At 30.6% G+C, this 18,624-nt stretch overlaps 1 protein-coding gene across 5 annotated transcripts in view; it reads right to left on the reverse strand.

Moving 5' to 3' along the window:
- LOC114338265 (colorectal mutant cancer protein) overlaps window positions 1-18,624 on the reverse strand; it is a 619,539-nt gene that overhangs the window by 84,463 nt on the left and 516,452 nt on the right. For all 5 annotated transcript variants that reach the window (XR_007698823.1, XM_050654064.1, XM_050654063.1 and 2 more), the window contains exon 5: window positions 8,484-8,587. Coding sequence is in view for 4 of the 5 variants with exons in the window: in XM_050654064.1 (XP_050510021.1) it covers window positions 8,484-8,587 (104 nt within the window). In the remaining variant the exon portion in view is untranslated. The remainder of the gene's footprint in view (window positions 1-8,483; window positions 8,588-18,624) is intronic.

The following is an 18,624-nucleotide window of genomic DNA, read 5'->3' on the forward strand; positions in this document are numbered from 1 at the left end:
CAGATATGCAGACGATACAGTTATTTTAAGTGATGATATGAATGGATTACAACACCTTTTAAATGCCATTGACACAGTGGGAAGAGACTCTGGCCTAAATATAAACTGCTCAAAAACAAAATACATGGTATTTAGCCGTTTGGCCCATCAAGATTCACGTTTATATGTTGATGGTCATATAATTCAAAGAGTACCCAGTTTTAAATATCTTGGTTGCCATATTACTGAACAACTAGATCCAGATAAAGAGATAAAATGTAGAATCGAGATAGCCCGCACGACATTTTTAAAAATGAGGTCATTCTTCTGTAATGATACCTTGCAACTTCAACTTCGAAAGCGCATGATTAAATGCTACATTTGGTCAGTCCTCTTGTATGGTGTCGAAGCATGGAGATTAAAAATATCCACCATTAACCGTTTGGAGACCTTTGAAATGTGGCTGCACAGACGTATTCTGAAAATACCATGGACGGCTATGCTGACAAATGTGGCAGTCCTTAAGAGAGCAAATGCTACCCGCGAGCTGCTTGATAACATCAAATATAGAAAGATGGCCTATTTTGGACACGTAGTAAGGGGAGACCGGTATAATATTCTTCAACTTATTATGATGGGTAAAATCGAAGGACGCAGAGGAATTGGTAGAAAGCAGGCCTCTTGGTTGACGAATATCCGGGAGTGGACAGGAATAAAGAAAGCAGAACACCTATTTAGAATAGCTCGAGACAGAGACAGTTTCGCTATGTTAATCGCCAACGTCAAGGGGACTTGATAGGGCACGTTAAGAAGAAGAAGGTAAATTCTGACATAAGTGGAGCTCAATTTGGATTCAGAGCTGGACTCGAGAACGAGGGAAACACTTTTTAGTTTTCAAGTTCTAATACAGAGTCAACTGTGATGTGTACGCATGTTTTATTGATTCCGAGAAGGCATATGACAAATTGCCACATGAGAAACTAATCGATATCCTTAAATACTTCGAAGAGTCGATGGTAAGGATATAAGAGTGATCTCCGCAAACTTATATCTCCAATAACAACAGTTCGATTCGAAAATGATCTGTCCGAGATTATCGTAGTCGGAAAAGGAGTTAGACAGGGTTGCATACTGCCACCAGAATTATATAATATACCTTAATGTATAATAGTATATCTACTCTGGAAACATCTTTAGAGAAGCCATGGACGAATCAGAAGATGGTATAGCAGTAAATGGCGAACTTATAAACAATATTAGTTATCCAGAGGATACAGTATTGCTGAAAGATAGTAGGTACGCAGGGGCTCTAAAGAATGATGTTGTAGAAACAAGTAATAAATAAGGCCTAAAAATAAATTGTAAGAAGACAAAAATAATGATCATTAGTAAGAACATTAAAATAAATGCCCAAATTACAATAAGCAATACACCGTTACAAAGAGTGGAGAAAATAAGCTATTTGGGCTGCAATAATGATACCTGGGATCATTGCTACGAAATAAAAAGCCACAAGCTCTTATATTGGTCTTAGGAAAATTCTCCGCAGATTGTCTTGAAGTATCAATATACGCATAATAATTCTTAGATGTTACGTTTTTAGTGTCCTCCTCTACGGAGTAGAAAGCTGAAGTCTTATAGAAAATGCCATAAAACGATTAGAGGTATTTGAAATGTGGTTCTACTGAAGTATGTTAAGGGTCTCGTATATAGACCATACAACTAACATAACTATTCTCCAGAGGCCAAGAAAGGACAAAGAAATTTTAACAATGGTATCTTGTTTCCTATTGGTCCCAGAAAATTCGGTTCTTTTTAGTGAGTTTGCTCGCCAGTTTTTCAGTGAGCCTACCTACATACAAGCGTGTGATATAAGAAATGTCAAAGTTATTATTACAAATGTTTATAAGCTAAAAAGTCAGCCCCTTTTCAAACTTTTTTTAATAACAAATGTAATAAAAAGTTTTTATATATATATATATATATATATATATATATATATATATATATATATATATATATATATTTACCTGAGAAATTAAGCCTTAAAGATTTCATTTCGGTTTATAAAATAGGTACCTTAGAGTGACTCTTTGGGCAAGTACAGTTGTTTAAATAATGTATAATGATACCTGGGATTTTTGCTACGAAAAACACATTGAATAACTTATAAAATACATTGATCACTCATTGACAGCCACAATTTTGAGTAGTTACATTCCATGTCATCATGCAAAAACAAAGTTATTAACATTTATAAATTAAGTATAAATCAAGAAGTATACAAACAAAAAAAGGGTTTTTTGGAATTATCTCAGGCAATTGTTTATGTATTTTAATGCTAAAACTCAGTATTACAGAATTGTTAATAATCTACAACTTTTTTGAACTGTTTTTCTCTAAAATGTATGAGAAACTGTTTACAGAAAAAAACAATAGCTGTGTGCCTTCACATAAATTGTGATCAGTGATCAGCTACCCTTCATATATACCGCTTAGAACTGTTGAATACCTTTACTAGATTTTTTATGATTTTTTTAGCTTTTTTTCTTGACTAGGTAGACCAGTCTACTCTGAAAAACTGAAAAAATAATTAGATTTCACGTAAAAATCTTATACAGAATGGTGCAAATGAAAGGAATAAATTCGTTATTTCGTAAACCGACGACTTAACGGAAAAATCTCGAAAATTATGATATTTTAGCATATATATCACAAAAGTGACGTCATCCATCTGGGCATGATGATGTAATCGATGATTTTTTTAAATGAGAATAGGGGTAGCGTGCTAGCTCATTTGAAAGGTTATTCAATTATCTATTCAGTAATATATACATTAACATCTTTATTTATACAGGGTGTCCAAAATCAATTTTTTATATGAAATTAATTGACAAAAAAAGAAAAATGTATGTAATTTATTTCATTCAAAATACATTTACTACTGTCAGAAAACGGGAAAAAAATGTTTATTCGAAAAATTAACATTGCTTTTCGCTTAAATTAATTGTTCAAACTTCCAAAAAGCAGGTGCCTAACGGGAGCTGGCTTGAACATTAAATTTAAGCGAAAAGCAATGTTTATTTTTCAAATAAACATTTTTTTCTGTTTTCCGATAACAGTAAAAAGTATTTTGTATTAAATAAATTACATACATTCTCCTTTTTTTGTCAATTAATTTAATTTAAAAAATTGTTTTTGGACACCCTGTATAAATAATTATATTAATGTTTACATTACCGAATAGAGAACTCAATAACCTTTCAAATGAGGTAGCACACGACCCCTATTCACATTTAAAAAAATTATCGAATACGTCATCACGCCCAGATAGATGACGTCACGCGTGTAATATATATGCTTAAATATCATAATCTATAAATAAAAATCGACCTGTTTCGGGATTTTTCCTTAATGTCGCCGGTTTACGAAATAACGAATTTATTACTTTCATTTGCACCATACTGTATACATATTTGAAGGTCCACGGGCGCCCATAAAAAAATTTTTAGGGGGGGAGAGCAGACGTGAAGATGTTGCACATTATACATATTGTGTATATTTTGGATAACCATATATAATTTAAAGCACCCGAAAAGGCAGGGGGGCACCGCTCCCCCTGCCCATGGGTATGGGCGCCCATGTGAAGGTCCTAACAGGCATATGAAGGCTGGCATATCACAAAATGCATCACAGCTGATTTTGCTTTCTCTTTTTTTAAACAAACTGAAACAGTGAAAACAGTATTTTTACCTATAAAACGTTTCTAAATACATTTTGGAGAAAAACAGTTCAAATAAAAGTTGTAGATCATAAAAAGTTTTAATTTTGGGAGTTTCCAAATTAAAATACATGAACAGTTGACCGAAATAAAAACATCTATTATAACTACCTACTTGAAATTATGGCAATTGATGAGTTATTAAAGTGTGCTAAATTTCAACCAGATACACCAAATAATTTAAATGATATTCAATTTGTGATCTAGAGAGCGATTTTTAAGCGGCGTCCTCATTGAGTTGACATTGTCGATCGACTCTGTCTATCGACACTGTCGACCGACAAAACGAAAAAGCTTCGATGTCCACACCAGGTAGGCAGAATATTTGTCGACAGTCGAAACGAAAATGTGTGACGAAGATGACGCCATTATTGTTTGTACCGAATTTTTTATTATCACAACTAAAAAACGTAAATCATCGCGTAAAAGAAGATTTCGGGTTCGACCAAGTCTTCAAAGTAGAAATCGGTATAGCGGTAGTAATCTGATGGAAGATTTGAAAAAGGATGATATCGATATATTGAACCTTGAATTCAGATGTAACGGAGGTTTCAGAAATTTTTTTCGAATGTCGGAAAGTGAATTTGAATATTTGTTGCAAAAAATCGGGCCGAAAATTTGTAAGCAAGACACCAATTGTAGACCTGGTCTTATTTTTGTCACGTAAAAATCTTAAACTTTCATAAGCAAACCATTTACTTTTGTACACATCCTCCATGCCACTGCCAGATTTATTGCCATCCTTTGTTTTTTTATTTCTCTTGCTAACTGGCTTTGAAGATTTTTTATTTTTTGTTCTACCACCTGCTTTTCTATATTAAATTCACTGGCAATTTCCATTAAAGCATCGTGTCTCATGTTTCGGTTTTTATAATATTTGCTTCTAGTGTTCCATAGATTTGTTTTTAATTTGTAAGCTTCAATAAATGCAATCACTTTTTCTTTTTCCCATTCTATTTTGCCGACAAGTACAAAACACGAGACTTTAGATGAGGCAGACTACGCCGCACGCTGAATTATTTTTACTGTATTTTTAAATGTCGAAGGTCGAAGGTCGAATGCACGTCCACACTTCGGATTCGACTCGACTACCCTTTGATTTTACCGACAGAGCATGGAAAACCAGTCGACACGTCGATCGACATCTTTTGTCGATCAACAAAGTCGATTGCCGCGTACACACTCAGTCGAGAGTGTCGATAAACACAGTCGATCGGCAACGTCGACTCAATGAGGACGCCGCTTTAAACTACTGTACTTACCTAAACAGTGACTCTACGGGTATTTTGTAAATTGCAATCCATTCTTGGAGGCATTAGTTTTAAGAAATATTAACAAAATTTTAATATATTTTATTTAAATTTCTTATTAACAAAGAGGTTGAAAATCTTATAGCTTATAAACATTTATAATAACATTATTTTTTATGTCAGATGCTTATGAGTAGGCTCAATGAAAATCTGCTAAAAGCACACTTTCCAAAAAAGAACAGAACCTTCTATGGCCAAGTTTTTCTTAAAATCACATTTCTATTATTTATTAACATTAAAAATTGAAATATAAAAGGATTCTAAATGAAGATGTACATTTTTATGATCCAAATTATACTTCCATGTGGTTTTGTACCAACTCTAATACAGAGCAACGAGTAAGTTGCTTTTATACAAGAAAGGGAAATATATTATAAAACTGATCCTACACGGTAGTATTGTTTTATAAATAAAAATGTATACCATTTTTATTCAGTTGCAATGCGAAGGCAAAACTGTCGTATTTTTCACTTAGTACAGACAGCGCAAACCAGCACTCTAAATCGACGATTTTCGACTCTAATTGGAGTCAGCATCAGAGAGGCGTAGCACAGTGTTCAAAATTGGTCAAAACGTGATCGAAACTAAATTTGTTTAAACTGTAAAAGTGATCCGGCTAAAACTTGGAATATTTGAGGTATCATACCGTATAACGAGTATATTATAACAGGGGTCGTTTTTTTAGTTTTCATCCCTTCAATAGGGGGTGAATTACTTAAAAAATATCGTTATACAGGGTGTTTCATTAAGAATGTCCAATTTGATTTGTAGATTCTAGACCTCAAAATATTAGGATTTAACCCAAATCACTTAAATAAAATGTGGCTCGTTACAGAGTTACAGGGTGTTTTATTTAAAAATTTAAAAAATATTTTTGCTCACTGGTTTAAAACTATTTCACGTATCCTTTTCATACTTGGCAAAAAGTGTGGGTACTGTACACAGTGTACACCCTATAAAATTATGTTAAACAATCGTTTCTGGCTATTACCAGAGGCGTACGACAGGGGACAGTGAATGGTTGAGCCTTCCCAAATTCTACGCTACTGGCGGAAATGCCATTTTAGCACAATTTTTCGATTCTACAATACTATCTATGCAAATAACATACACTTCATTCGCAACGATAAAGTCATCAGTTTTCGAGATATTTGAAGTTAAACATGTAACGGCACAGATATTTAATTAATGTATTGTGCCGCTTAATTTTAAACTTCAAATATCTCTATTTCCAATGATTTTATCGTTAAGAATGAAGAGTATATTATTCATTATTAATGATAAAATCATAAGTTTTCGAGAGATTTTAAAATTAAGCGACACAATACATTATTCAAAATATCTGTGCCGTTACTTGTTTAAGTTCAAATATCTCGAAAACGAATAATTTTATCGTTAGGTGTGAGGAGTATGTTATTTACATAGCGAGTATTGGAGAATCGAAAAATTGCGCTAAAATGGAAATTCCGCCAGTGGAGTAGGAATTGGAAAGGGTCAACCCCTCACTGTCCCCTATCTCGTACGCCTCTGGTACTAACTAGAAACGGATATTTAACATAATTTCATAGGGTGTATAGTACCTACACTGTCTGTCAAGTATGAGAAGGATACTAGAAAAGTGTTAAAATACTGAGCATAGTTTTTAAATTTTTAAATAACACACTCTGTAACTCTGTAAGGAGCCATATTTTATTTAAGTGATTTTGGTTAAATCTTAATATTTCGAGGTCTAGAATCTACAACTCAGACATTGGACATTTTTAATGAAACACCCTGTATATATATATACATTTTTAACAGTGTTATGAGTGATAAGAAATACTCAATACTTTTAGAAAAAAAAACACAGTATTATTGGTACACCCCTACACCCGGTATACAATGACATCTTACCCGTCTAGCAACAATATTATTACGGAGATATTGTTAAAGAATAAGGCTATAACATATTAAATAACTTAAATCAGACAAGAGGTTTAGGAAATTCGAGACATCAAAAATGTCCTACTTTACAGGTGGTGCGTTAATTTTGCTGCTTAGTGTATTAATATACACGGATTATGCGACAGATTATGACGGAAGCTCGAAACAAATGAGAAGCGTTGAAAAACCCTATAACGTATCTGCGCGTAGAGCTAACAATTTTTGATGAATTCGCGCACATTTACATTTACCCCAAATCCCAACATTTTTCCCAAGCGCGCCTAAAGAAATATAACTTCAATAAATTGTTAATATAGCTATTTATAAAACTAATGTACAATATATTCTCTATTAAGCAAAAACACTACTTCATCAAAACTAAAATCTCTTTTCGCAACCCCAACAAATATCATGTGTTTGACATACATGTAAACAATACGTACGAATGCAATTAATTCAGACTAAACGCGCGCAGCGCTCGATGCAATGCGCCATATACTAAGTTGCGCAGTTTGTGTTACATATTTTTTTATTCCTTACATTGTAATCTTTCATCTAGTGAAGGATTTAACGTGGCACAAGATGGCACAATAAACGTAATACGCTGTCAAACATTAATTTTATCAAAAATTGTATAGGTTTTTAGACAGCCGATTATATCAAAATTATAATCACCTTTCCGTAAAGCTAACTATATCATTTTAATCTTTAAGGTATGTATTTTTATCTCCAATAATTACTTTTACATTAGCTATCCACATAAATGAAGTAATAATCAAAGTAAAAGGCATATTCTGAGGATTTAAATTTGATGTATAAAATTATATTGAATTTTGTACTTTTGATCATTAATACATCTGGCCCTAACAAACTTAAAAAATCAATTTTTGCTGAAAAGTTGCATCATGAGTAGTACAAACGAACCCCTTAATTTCGACATTCTCAGATTTATTTTTTTTTTGGACTTTCGATCACGTTTCCTTCAATTTTGAACACTGTGCGTAGGTTGGCTGTTCTCTGTCCCAAGTGACAAATCTCCGAGAGTTAGTCCCGCACTGAACTGGCATTATGGAGTAGGTGCCTAGCGACATCTGCTAAATGAAAGTCAAAGTTTTTCAACCTAATAAAAACATTTAAAAATATTTTTAAAAGATATTTAATTGAAAAACTTATTGGACCATTTTCCTGGTGACACCTCCATGGCTGGACACCTCCACTGCAGCATCCAGCTGGCTTGCAATTTTTAGAAGCCATGGAGGTGTCACCAGGAAATTAGCCCAATAAGTTTTTCAATTAAATATCTTTTAAAAATATTTTTAAATATTTTTATTAGGTTGAAAAACTTTGACTTTTATTGTTTTATAATTTAATAAGAAAATATATGCCTCTTAATTAACTTTCAATTTTTAACTGTTTTTAAGAGGGGTTTAAAAAATCAAATGCGTCATATTAACAATAATAATACAATGATAACAGTCACGTATACTTACCGGTACTTTATTATCCACATCTGAAAGTTCATTTTCTATAGGTTCCAATTCGCTGACTTCTAATGGACACGTTACTGAATCTTCGTGAGCACTTGTACATGATTCTGTAAAAAACAACCCAAGATTAGTACTTACTATCTGCTCTAGTGATGTTGATTCGAGTATTCATTACAAATCGTTACTTTTGTATAAAGTAATCATTTACAGTATTCGTTACTTTGATTACTATGATTACTTTTGTATTTGAGTACCGGTAATCATATCGAGAATCGTATTTCTCAGTAGGTAGGTATTTTGTATAGGTGTTCCGATATAACAACGACCTTCACCGATTTGTTTTTACTCGCTGGGATACGATTGGTAGAAAGCAATCAAGTGTACTGGTTGTAGATACAATAGTCGTTACTCGCTCTGATACGATTGGTACGAAGTAATCAGAGTAATCACAGTAATCAAAGTAATCAAAGTACATACAATAGTCGTTACTCGCTCTGATACGATTGGTACGAAGTAACGAAGTAATCAGAGTAATCAAAGTAATAAAAGTAGATATAATAGTCGTTACTCGCTCTGATACGATTGGTACGAAGTAACGAAGTAATCAGAGTAATCAAAGTAATAAAAGTAGATATAATAGTCGTTACTCGCTCTGATACGATTGGTACGAAGTAACGAAGTAATCAGAGTAATCAAAGTAACGATCTGCCTCTCTGTATAGTAATCGTTACTTTCGGTATTCGTAAGTAACGAGTACTTTGTAACGAATAGATACTTTTTCAACATCTCTAATCTGCTCTACGTAAAATCTCATAGAACTAAAAATAAAATATAAAAATTGATCGTAATACGGATCTAAATTTCATGAACACTTAATATAGGGTGATTGATTACTGTGATAAAGCTCAGTAGATCCACTATAGTAATAGATAGCAATAAAACTTAATAACAAAAATTGTAGCTAACTTTGAGTTTCACATTTCAAAATTAGTTAGAATGTTACAGGGTGTTCGATAACATAGTGGCAGACCAAACTTATGTTTTTTTAAATGGAACACCCTATATTTTATTTTATATTCGAAATCTTCTTAACTTCACCGTCACAAAAATATAAAGGTTTGTTATATTATACAGGATATTTATAAAGTTATAGCCAATTTTCTACGAAAATCGTAACAAATTTAACTCCCTGTTTAAATAAAAATGAGCACAACAGCAATGGATTATTGGTGCTATATTTTTTTGTTGACAAAATTTTTTAGAATGGTTGATATTGCTAATTGTATTGATATCGAATACAGGGCGAGTCAAAACGCAAGTACATTATTTTCTCAGTAATTTTAAATGGAACACCCTGTATTTTAAATCACTATCAAAAAGTACCATTACCGTACTTTAATTTTTGTATAATATTCCCTATGTCTAAATTTGTTAGTTTTCGAGATATTTTCATTTTTCAGAGCAAATTATTAATAAGGTGTCTAAATTGTTCCAAATTGTAAGTAAGCCATGACTGAATTGTCTAAAACTGACGGTTCACCATAATTGTTTGTGTATTGTGTTATTAAATACAGTCGGAAAAATGAATGAATACCCATGAACGATCACATCAATCACTTATTTTGTATTTGCTGTCTTTTTCTATAACAAACAGTTGTTACTTATAGGAAAAGACAGCAAATACAAAATAAGTGATTGATGTGATCGTTCATGGGTATTCTTTCATTTTTCCTACTGTAGTTAAGATGCATTTTAATGTTGATGAAATGGTAGATATGATCTGGAATTGGGGGAGTGCAATAAAAATGCGTTATTATCAGTAAGAATTTATCATGAACGGTTCCCTGGAAGACGACAACCTACAACAGCAAGCTTTGACAAATTAAGGATTGGCTTTTAGCCACACTAGTTCAGTTATGTATAAAAAACACGGACGAACAAAAAGTACTGTAACAGAGGAAAACGAAACAACTGTGTTGCTGGCAGTTACTGAAAATCAACATACAAGTATACGAAATATTTCCAAAGCAAACGAACTAATTTACTACTCTGTGCAAAGAATTCTTGCAAAAAAACAGAATACACCCTTACCGCACTCAATTTTACCAAGAATTAATTCAGGAAGATTTTGAAAAGAGAATATTATTTTGTGAATGGGCCTAGATAAAATCAATTGACAGAGGGATTTCTTCATTAATGTACTATTTGGAAATGAAGCTAGGTTCCATAAAAACGGTTCAGTTAATAGGCATAACTTTATTATTAGCTTAGACACCTAATTAATAATTTGCTCTGAAAAATGAAAATATCTCGAGAACTGCCAAATTTAGACATAGGGAATATTAAGTACGGTAATGGTACTTTTCGATAGCGATATAAAATACAGGGTGTTCCATTTAAAATTTAAAATGTCTGAGAAAAGAACGTACTTGCGTTATGACTCACCCTGTATTCGGTATAATGAAAATTAGCAATATTAATCATTTCTGAAAATTTTGACAATCAATAAAAAAATATGGCACCAATAAACCATTTCTGTTGTGCTTATTTTTATTTATACAGGATGTTGAACTTGTTACGATTTTCATATAAAATTGGTTATAACTTTGTAAATACCCTGTATAACATAACAAACCTTTATATTTTTGTGATGGGACAGTTAAGGAGATTTCGAATATAAAACAAAATACAGGGTGTTCCATTTAAAAAAACATAAATTTTATCTGCCACTAGGTTATCGAACACCTGTAACATTTTAACTAATTTTGTGAAGTTCAAAGGTAGCTACAATGTTATTAACTTTTATTGCTATCTATTAGGTACTATAGCGGATCTATTGAGCTCAGAGCCGTGCGGTACATATTTTCAATATGATGCAAGTCTTCGAAATGCCGCCCCTTAAGTATTATTGAAACTTTTATTTTTATCTATTAAATGAACCGACACAAAACTGAAGTACAACTATATTTTAAAAACAAAACGTACTTTAAATTAAATGAAATATGTATTAACATTAAATAACATTTACAAAAATTACAATTTTGCCCTTTTTTACTGATTTTTACTGACCTTCTTTACTGAATTTTGGCAAACTCGTCAAGCAGATATCAGATTGGTTAAAGTAGCAGCTAGTGAGGACTCTATTGAAATGAGTGCTATAGTTTTTAGTTTTGTTTGCCTTATGGAATTTAGTAAATAGTTTTTAATAATTTTTAATTTTGAAAAACTTCTTTACCCACTAGCTACCGAGACAGGGAGTGTTAATAAAATTCTTTGTGGTACAACTATATTATGTGGGTATAAAGAAGTTAGGTTATTTTGGCACAAACAGTTCAAAATCTCAAAACCTTAAAAAAAGAAAGATATATTTGAAATATATCTCGCAATTTTTCTAGATCATTTATCTCTATATCCGATTCTTATTCCTTTTCTATTGAAAGTATTGAATTCATACAATATTTTTCTAGCGTTTTATCATCTATTTCCTACATTAAAAATGTTGTTCTGAAGCTATTTTCTTGTGGCATTTTTACAATTTTAACTATTTAATGGGAAATAAGCCACAATATTATTAAAAAAATTATTTTTATTAACGTTTCGACGCCCAAATCGGGTGCCGTTGTCAAAATACAAAATACTACTAACATAAACAAAAATGTTGTTGCTTAGTAAAAAAATTCTTCTAATAATTTATTTAATTTGACTCATTTATATCGGCAATTCAGATACATATGATACATTTTAAAGTAGAAGACTTTAAAATGATGTTGCCAATATTTATGAGTTGCGTTCCTGGGACGACTTTACTGAAAGATAGTTCATTCGATTACTTGAAATCAACCACAACTCAAGAATATCCGTCACAAAAAAATCATAGCATGTGATCTGTCTTTAAAAAGACAACCACATGCAACGGTGACATTAAAATTCTCGCGTTGGAGATCTCATAGTAAATCACGAGGGAAAACCAGGAAAAGCCTCGTGATACTATCCCGACATCGTAAGTATTTGGTCTTACATTTAATTTACTCTCAAAATTAATACCAAATTCTGACTTTACTATAATTTTGTTTAAATTATAAATAATATCAATAATACATGGATATATAAATAATACTAAAATATAAAATATGTACTAACTCGACTATTGACTTACTAATTGTGGTATTTTCTTTCTATTGACTTCCTCTTTCAGTATGGGTATCCACATCCTACTGCATTCCACCGAGGAATTTGCGACACAATTGGTTTCGTTTAGCATAATTAGAGCCGCTTCTTTGATTTTTCTCTTTTTACTATGTGTTTCTTTCAGGACTATACTTGAATCTCTCCACTGAACTCTATGTTCATTATCCCATGCGTGTTGACATATTTGAGATCTATCAAATTCTCTATTTTTAATATAAGATTGATGTTCACTTATTCTAACGTTTAATGGTCTTGATGTTTCACCTATATAAAACTGTTCGCATTCACAAGGTATTTTATAAATACAATTCTTTGTCCTTTCTTGTTCATTGTTAGGTTTAGTTTTAGATAGAATAGATCTCAATGTGTTGGTTGTTTTGAATGTTGTTGAAATGTTGAATTTATTTCCTATTGTTTTAAGTTTCTCTGATAGTCCTTTTATGTATGGTATTGATATTTTCCTCATATTATTTCTTGTGAATGTTGTAGGATCCCGTTCTATGTTGTTCTGTTCCATTCGATCCAATCTTTACAATTCCTTATTTATAAACGATAAATATTATATATAAATATATATATATATATATATAATTATATATATATTATATATATATATATATATATATATATATATATATATATATATATAAAAAGAAGACAATGAGTCTTTGCTGACAGTAAATGTACAGTTTTTGGTTATTGGGTTATGCAGCAATTGATAAGTGTACTCTTTTAAGTCTTTATTCCGAGCTTTCGTTCATGATTATGAACATCGTCAGGGTGCTACAATTATATTATATATGTGAAACAATATGAAAATATGTATATAAAATTATATGTACTTACAACTTATTGAGGATATTTCAAATAGGTGGTCATTAAAATGAGAATTGTACTTATTAAAATGGTCATGTAATGTCTCGATAAAACAAAATTATTCAAATAAAAATTTGTTAATTTAGTTCAACTTCAAAATCGACGAAATATAAAATGACACTTGGACATTCATGACATGGCATAATTTGAAATATCTAACAAAAATTTTTAAAGATGATCAATTTAGTAAACGACCAATAGGGTCAATGATAATTAAGAAAGTATTTTTTAAATTTTATAAATTACTGTTGAAATTATAAATTAAGGTAAAATTTAAAAAAATTAGTAAGATTTTTTGATCAAGTTTAATTAGAAGTTTTAAATTATTTATATAAAAGTAATTTATAAAGTTGTTGACAAAAATTAATTTATACAAAAGTAATTTATAATGTTGTTGACAAGTCAGAGTATCTAGAAGAGGAGTTAGGAGATAACTCACGATTATCTAAAAATAGTAGATAAGAAAACATTTCATTTAGGTGGCCTATATCAGTACGATGATTCATCGAATTTGGATTTTTATTTATGTGAACCATTTCCAAAAAAAGCCGCTTTGAAGTATGTGACTCACGGTCCAATATTTTAGCGTTATTGTAATCAATTCGATGATTATTATTGAAAACATGTTCACCCAATGCACTTCTGTCAGGGTACAATCTGCAGTCTGAAGTTTTTATTTTTTGAATTTTTATTATTAATATATAATATTATATAATAAATAATCTGAAATTTTTACAATTTAGACAACGAGTTTCACATAAAAGACTCTTTTGAAGTCAATTCATTATTAAATAATTTAAAAATACCTGATGGTTACCAGATTGCCAGCCTCGATGTAGTTTCTCTGTTTAGTAATGTATATCTTAATATCTGTATTACTGCCATTGACTATAATTGGTCTAGCATTTCGAATAATTGTGAGTTGTCTAAGTCAACATTTTTTGAACTTTTAACCTTTCTTTTTGAAAACAATTATTTTGTATTTAACAGTGGATTTTACAAACAGACTTTTGGTACACCTATGGGTAGTACAATTTCCCCTATCTTAGCTGATTATGTTATGGATTATATTTTAGATTTTGTGTTACGTGTGTTACCCTTCAAATTATTTTTCATCAAAAGATATGTAGATGACATTCTACTTTGCTTGCCTACTAATGAACTTGATAATTTGTTATTCTATTTTAACAGCTTTAACCATCATATACAATTTACTCTTGAAAAAGAGGACATATTGAGTTCTGTACCTTTTTTGGACACTAGAGTTATACGTAAAAATAACATTTTATTAGTGGATTGGTATCGTAAACCACTTAGTTCAGGCAGATATCTAAACTATGGTTCATACCATAAACACGTTATGAAAATCAATTTAATTAAATCCATGAAAAACCGCGTTTTAAAAATCAGCGATGTTTCTTTTCACTCAAAAAATTTAAAAATATTGTATCAACTTTTTTTGGAAAACGGTTATCCAGAGTCTTTGTTGAAGAAATTACTGTTTAATACAATTAACATTCAACCAACAAATGTTAATAACAATTTTGATGCAGACAACTCGCAAACCAACGCGACTCCCGTTACTAACGTAACTTATATGACCTTACCATATATTAGCGATATTGCACCGAAGTTTACTAGACTTTTTAAGTCTTTCGAAAATATCAAACTTGCATTTAAGACGATTCTCACAGTCAATAAGGTTTTTTCAAACGTCAAAGACAAGACTCCAATGCTTTCTAAAACTGGTACAGTCTACAGTCTTCCTTGTTTTGATTGTAATCAAATATATATTGGTCAAACATCAAGAAGATTAAAAGACAGAATAACTTCACATAAGTCAAACTGCAGATTGTACCCTGACAGAAGTGCATTGGGTGAACATGTTTTCAATAATAATCATCGAATTGATTACAATAACGCTAAAATATTGGACCGTGAGTCACATACTTCAAAGCGGCTTTTTTTGAAATGGTTCACATAAATAAAAATCCAAATTCGATGAATCATCGTACTGATATAGGCCACCTAAATGAAATGTTTTCTTATCTACTATTTTTAGATAATCGTGAGTTATCTCCTAACTCCTCTTCTAGATACTCTGACTTGTCAACAACATTATAAATTACTTTTGTATAAATTAATTTTTGTCAACAACTTTATAAATTACTTTTATATAAATAATTTAAAACTTCTAATTAAACTTGATCAAAAAATCTTACTATTTTTTTTAAATTTTACCTTAATTTATAATTTCAACAGTAATTTATAAAATTTAAAAAATACTTTCTTAATTATCATTGACCCTATTGGTCGTTTACTAAATTGATCATCTTTAAAAATTTTTGTTAGATATTTCAAATTATGCCATGTCATGAATGTCCAAGTGTCATTTTATATTTCGTCGATTTTGAAGTTGAACTAAATTAACAAATTTTTATTTGAATAATTTTGTTTTATCGAGACATTACATGACCATTTTAATAAGTACAATTCTCATTTTAATGACCACCTATTTGAAATATCCTCAATAAGTTGTAAGTACATATAATTTTATATACATATTTTCATATTGTTTCACATATATAATATAATTGTAGCACCCTGACGATGTTCATAATCATGAACGAAAGCTCGGAATAAAGACTTAAAAGAGTACACTTATCAATTGCTGCATAACCCAATAACCAAAAACTGTATATATATATATATATATATATATATATATATATATATATATATATATATATATATTATAAAAATTATTATATAAATATTATATATAAACGATAAATATTATATTTACAGTGAGCACGTAAAGGTTGGAATAAATTCATTTTCTCGAGAATGGACGATTTTGGAAAAAAATCCCAAAACAGGTCAATTTTTATTTTTAAATAACGACCTTTTGGCATATATATCATACTAGTGACGTCACCCATCTGCGCGTGATGACGTCATCGATGATTTTTTTAAATGAGCATAGGGATCGTGTGATAGCTCATTTGAAAGGTAATTCAATTCTCTATTCAGTAATATAAACATTAACATAATTATTTATACAGGGTGTCCAAAAAAAATTTTTTTGGATTAAATTTATTGACATAAAAAGAAGAATGTATGCAATTTATTTAACTCAAAATACATTTTACTGCTCTCAGAAAACAGAAAAATGATTATTTGAAAAATAATCATGGCTTTTCGCTTAAATTAAATGTTTAAACTCTCACGAGGCTGGTGGGTGGCTGCTTTAATATTTAATTTAAGCAAAAAACAATATTTATCTGCCAATTAAACATTTTTTCCTGTTTTCTGATAACAGTAAAATGAATTTTGAATTAAATAAATTACACACATTCTTCTTTTTGTCAATAAATTTAATTCAAAAAAATTTTTTTAGGCGCCCTGTATAAAAAATTATGTTAATGTTTATATTACTGAATAGAGAATTGAATTACCTTTCAAATGAGCTATCACACGATCCCTATTTTCATTTAAAAAAATCAACGATGACGTCATCACGCCCAGATGGATGACGTCACTAGTATAATATATATGTCAAAAAGTCGTAATTTAAAAATAAAAATTGACCTGTTTCAGTAGTTTTTTCCAAAATCGTCCGTTCTCGAGAAAATGAATTTATTCCAACCTTTACGTGCTCACTGTATATATAAATACTAAGCAACAACATTTTTGTTTATGTTAGTAGTATTTTGTATTTTGACAACGGCACCCGATTTGGGCGTCGAAACGTTAATAAAAATCATTTTTTTAATAATATTGTGGCTTATTTCCCATTAAATAGTTAAAATACATTAAAAATATTATATAAAAATTTAAAATTTTTCTTATGAGTTTCTAGAAGCAAAAATCAGCAAATCAAAGAATTAATGGCAATGTCTAAAATATAGATGAAACATTATTTATTTTAAATTTATCTTTCTCTGTTAAGAATTCATCCACAGATTTTTCGTAATCAAGTTGGCGATTTTTTCTCCTGGCTCAAATTTCATTTTCAGCTGAAAATTCGGAACTTATATCAAGATTTTCTGCAATTTCATTAACAATAATTTTCATTTGGTCTTAGCCAGATTGTCTGTAACTTTTAATTTTTTCTACAGTTTCTGACAACATTTTTACACAATCTGACAAATTTATAATCGACTCGTTTATTGTCGAAAGGGGGTAACACCATTTTCAACCTTTCGAGTTATAGTAAAAAATCCTTCTCTCTTTCTATATGAACGTCATTTGGTGGTAAATGCAGTTTCGCAGTATAAACTATATCCATGCAGTGCATCATGTTTGCTTCCTTTCAACACCGAATGACGCGGATAAACAAAAAGAGAAGGGTTTTTTACTGTAACCTGAAAAGTAGAAAATGATGCTTACCCCCTTTTAACAATATTCGATTAAATTACATGTTACAACATTTTCGAGACTAAATCTATATAAAATATAATAGCATGCCAAGAAACTACACCGCATATAAATTTATAATTCTTAATATTTTTTGTTAATCCTCGTGCTTTGACTTTATAGTTTCTGGATCTTTGTTGATATCTTCTATTTTTTAGAATAAGGCATCATATATGTCACAAAATTTAAACCTTTTCAAATAAATAAATGTCAATGCATCTATTCGACTTGACCATCTAGTAGCAACTCAACGGTTTTAGAGTTAGTTGTGAAAAATGTTTTTTCAGAACTTCCCAATGCTTTGTAGAACCAGAAAAAAAGTGTACAGTTGTTGTTTAATACAAAAAGAGGTTGTTGTTTCTGTAGAAAAAGACGTTGCGTCATTTATGACTAATTTTAAAGAGTGGCATGCGCAGGGCACGTAAAGCGCCCTCGGGATATTTTCCAAGCAGGTATTCTATTTTGCATACCCTTTCTTGTTCCTTTCATCTAGGTTCCGTTATCATATCCTTGTCCTCTAAGCCCTAAACCATTTTAACTCAAGACCTAACTTTTCCCAATTTGTCCAAATAAGTTCAGTTAAACCTTCACTGGTTGAATCACTAGCTTCAAAAAAACCAATAAAAATTCTTCGATATTATATTTGTTCTGAGAAGAATTA

This window comes from Diabrotica virgifera, chromosome 6 (genome assembly GCF_917563875.1).
Source record: "Diabrotica virgifera virgifera chromosome 6, PGI_DIABVI_V3a".
NCBI lineage: Eukaryota > Metazoa > Arthropoda > Insecta > Coleoptera > Chrysomelidae > Diabrotica > Diabrotica virgifera.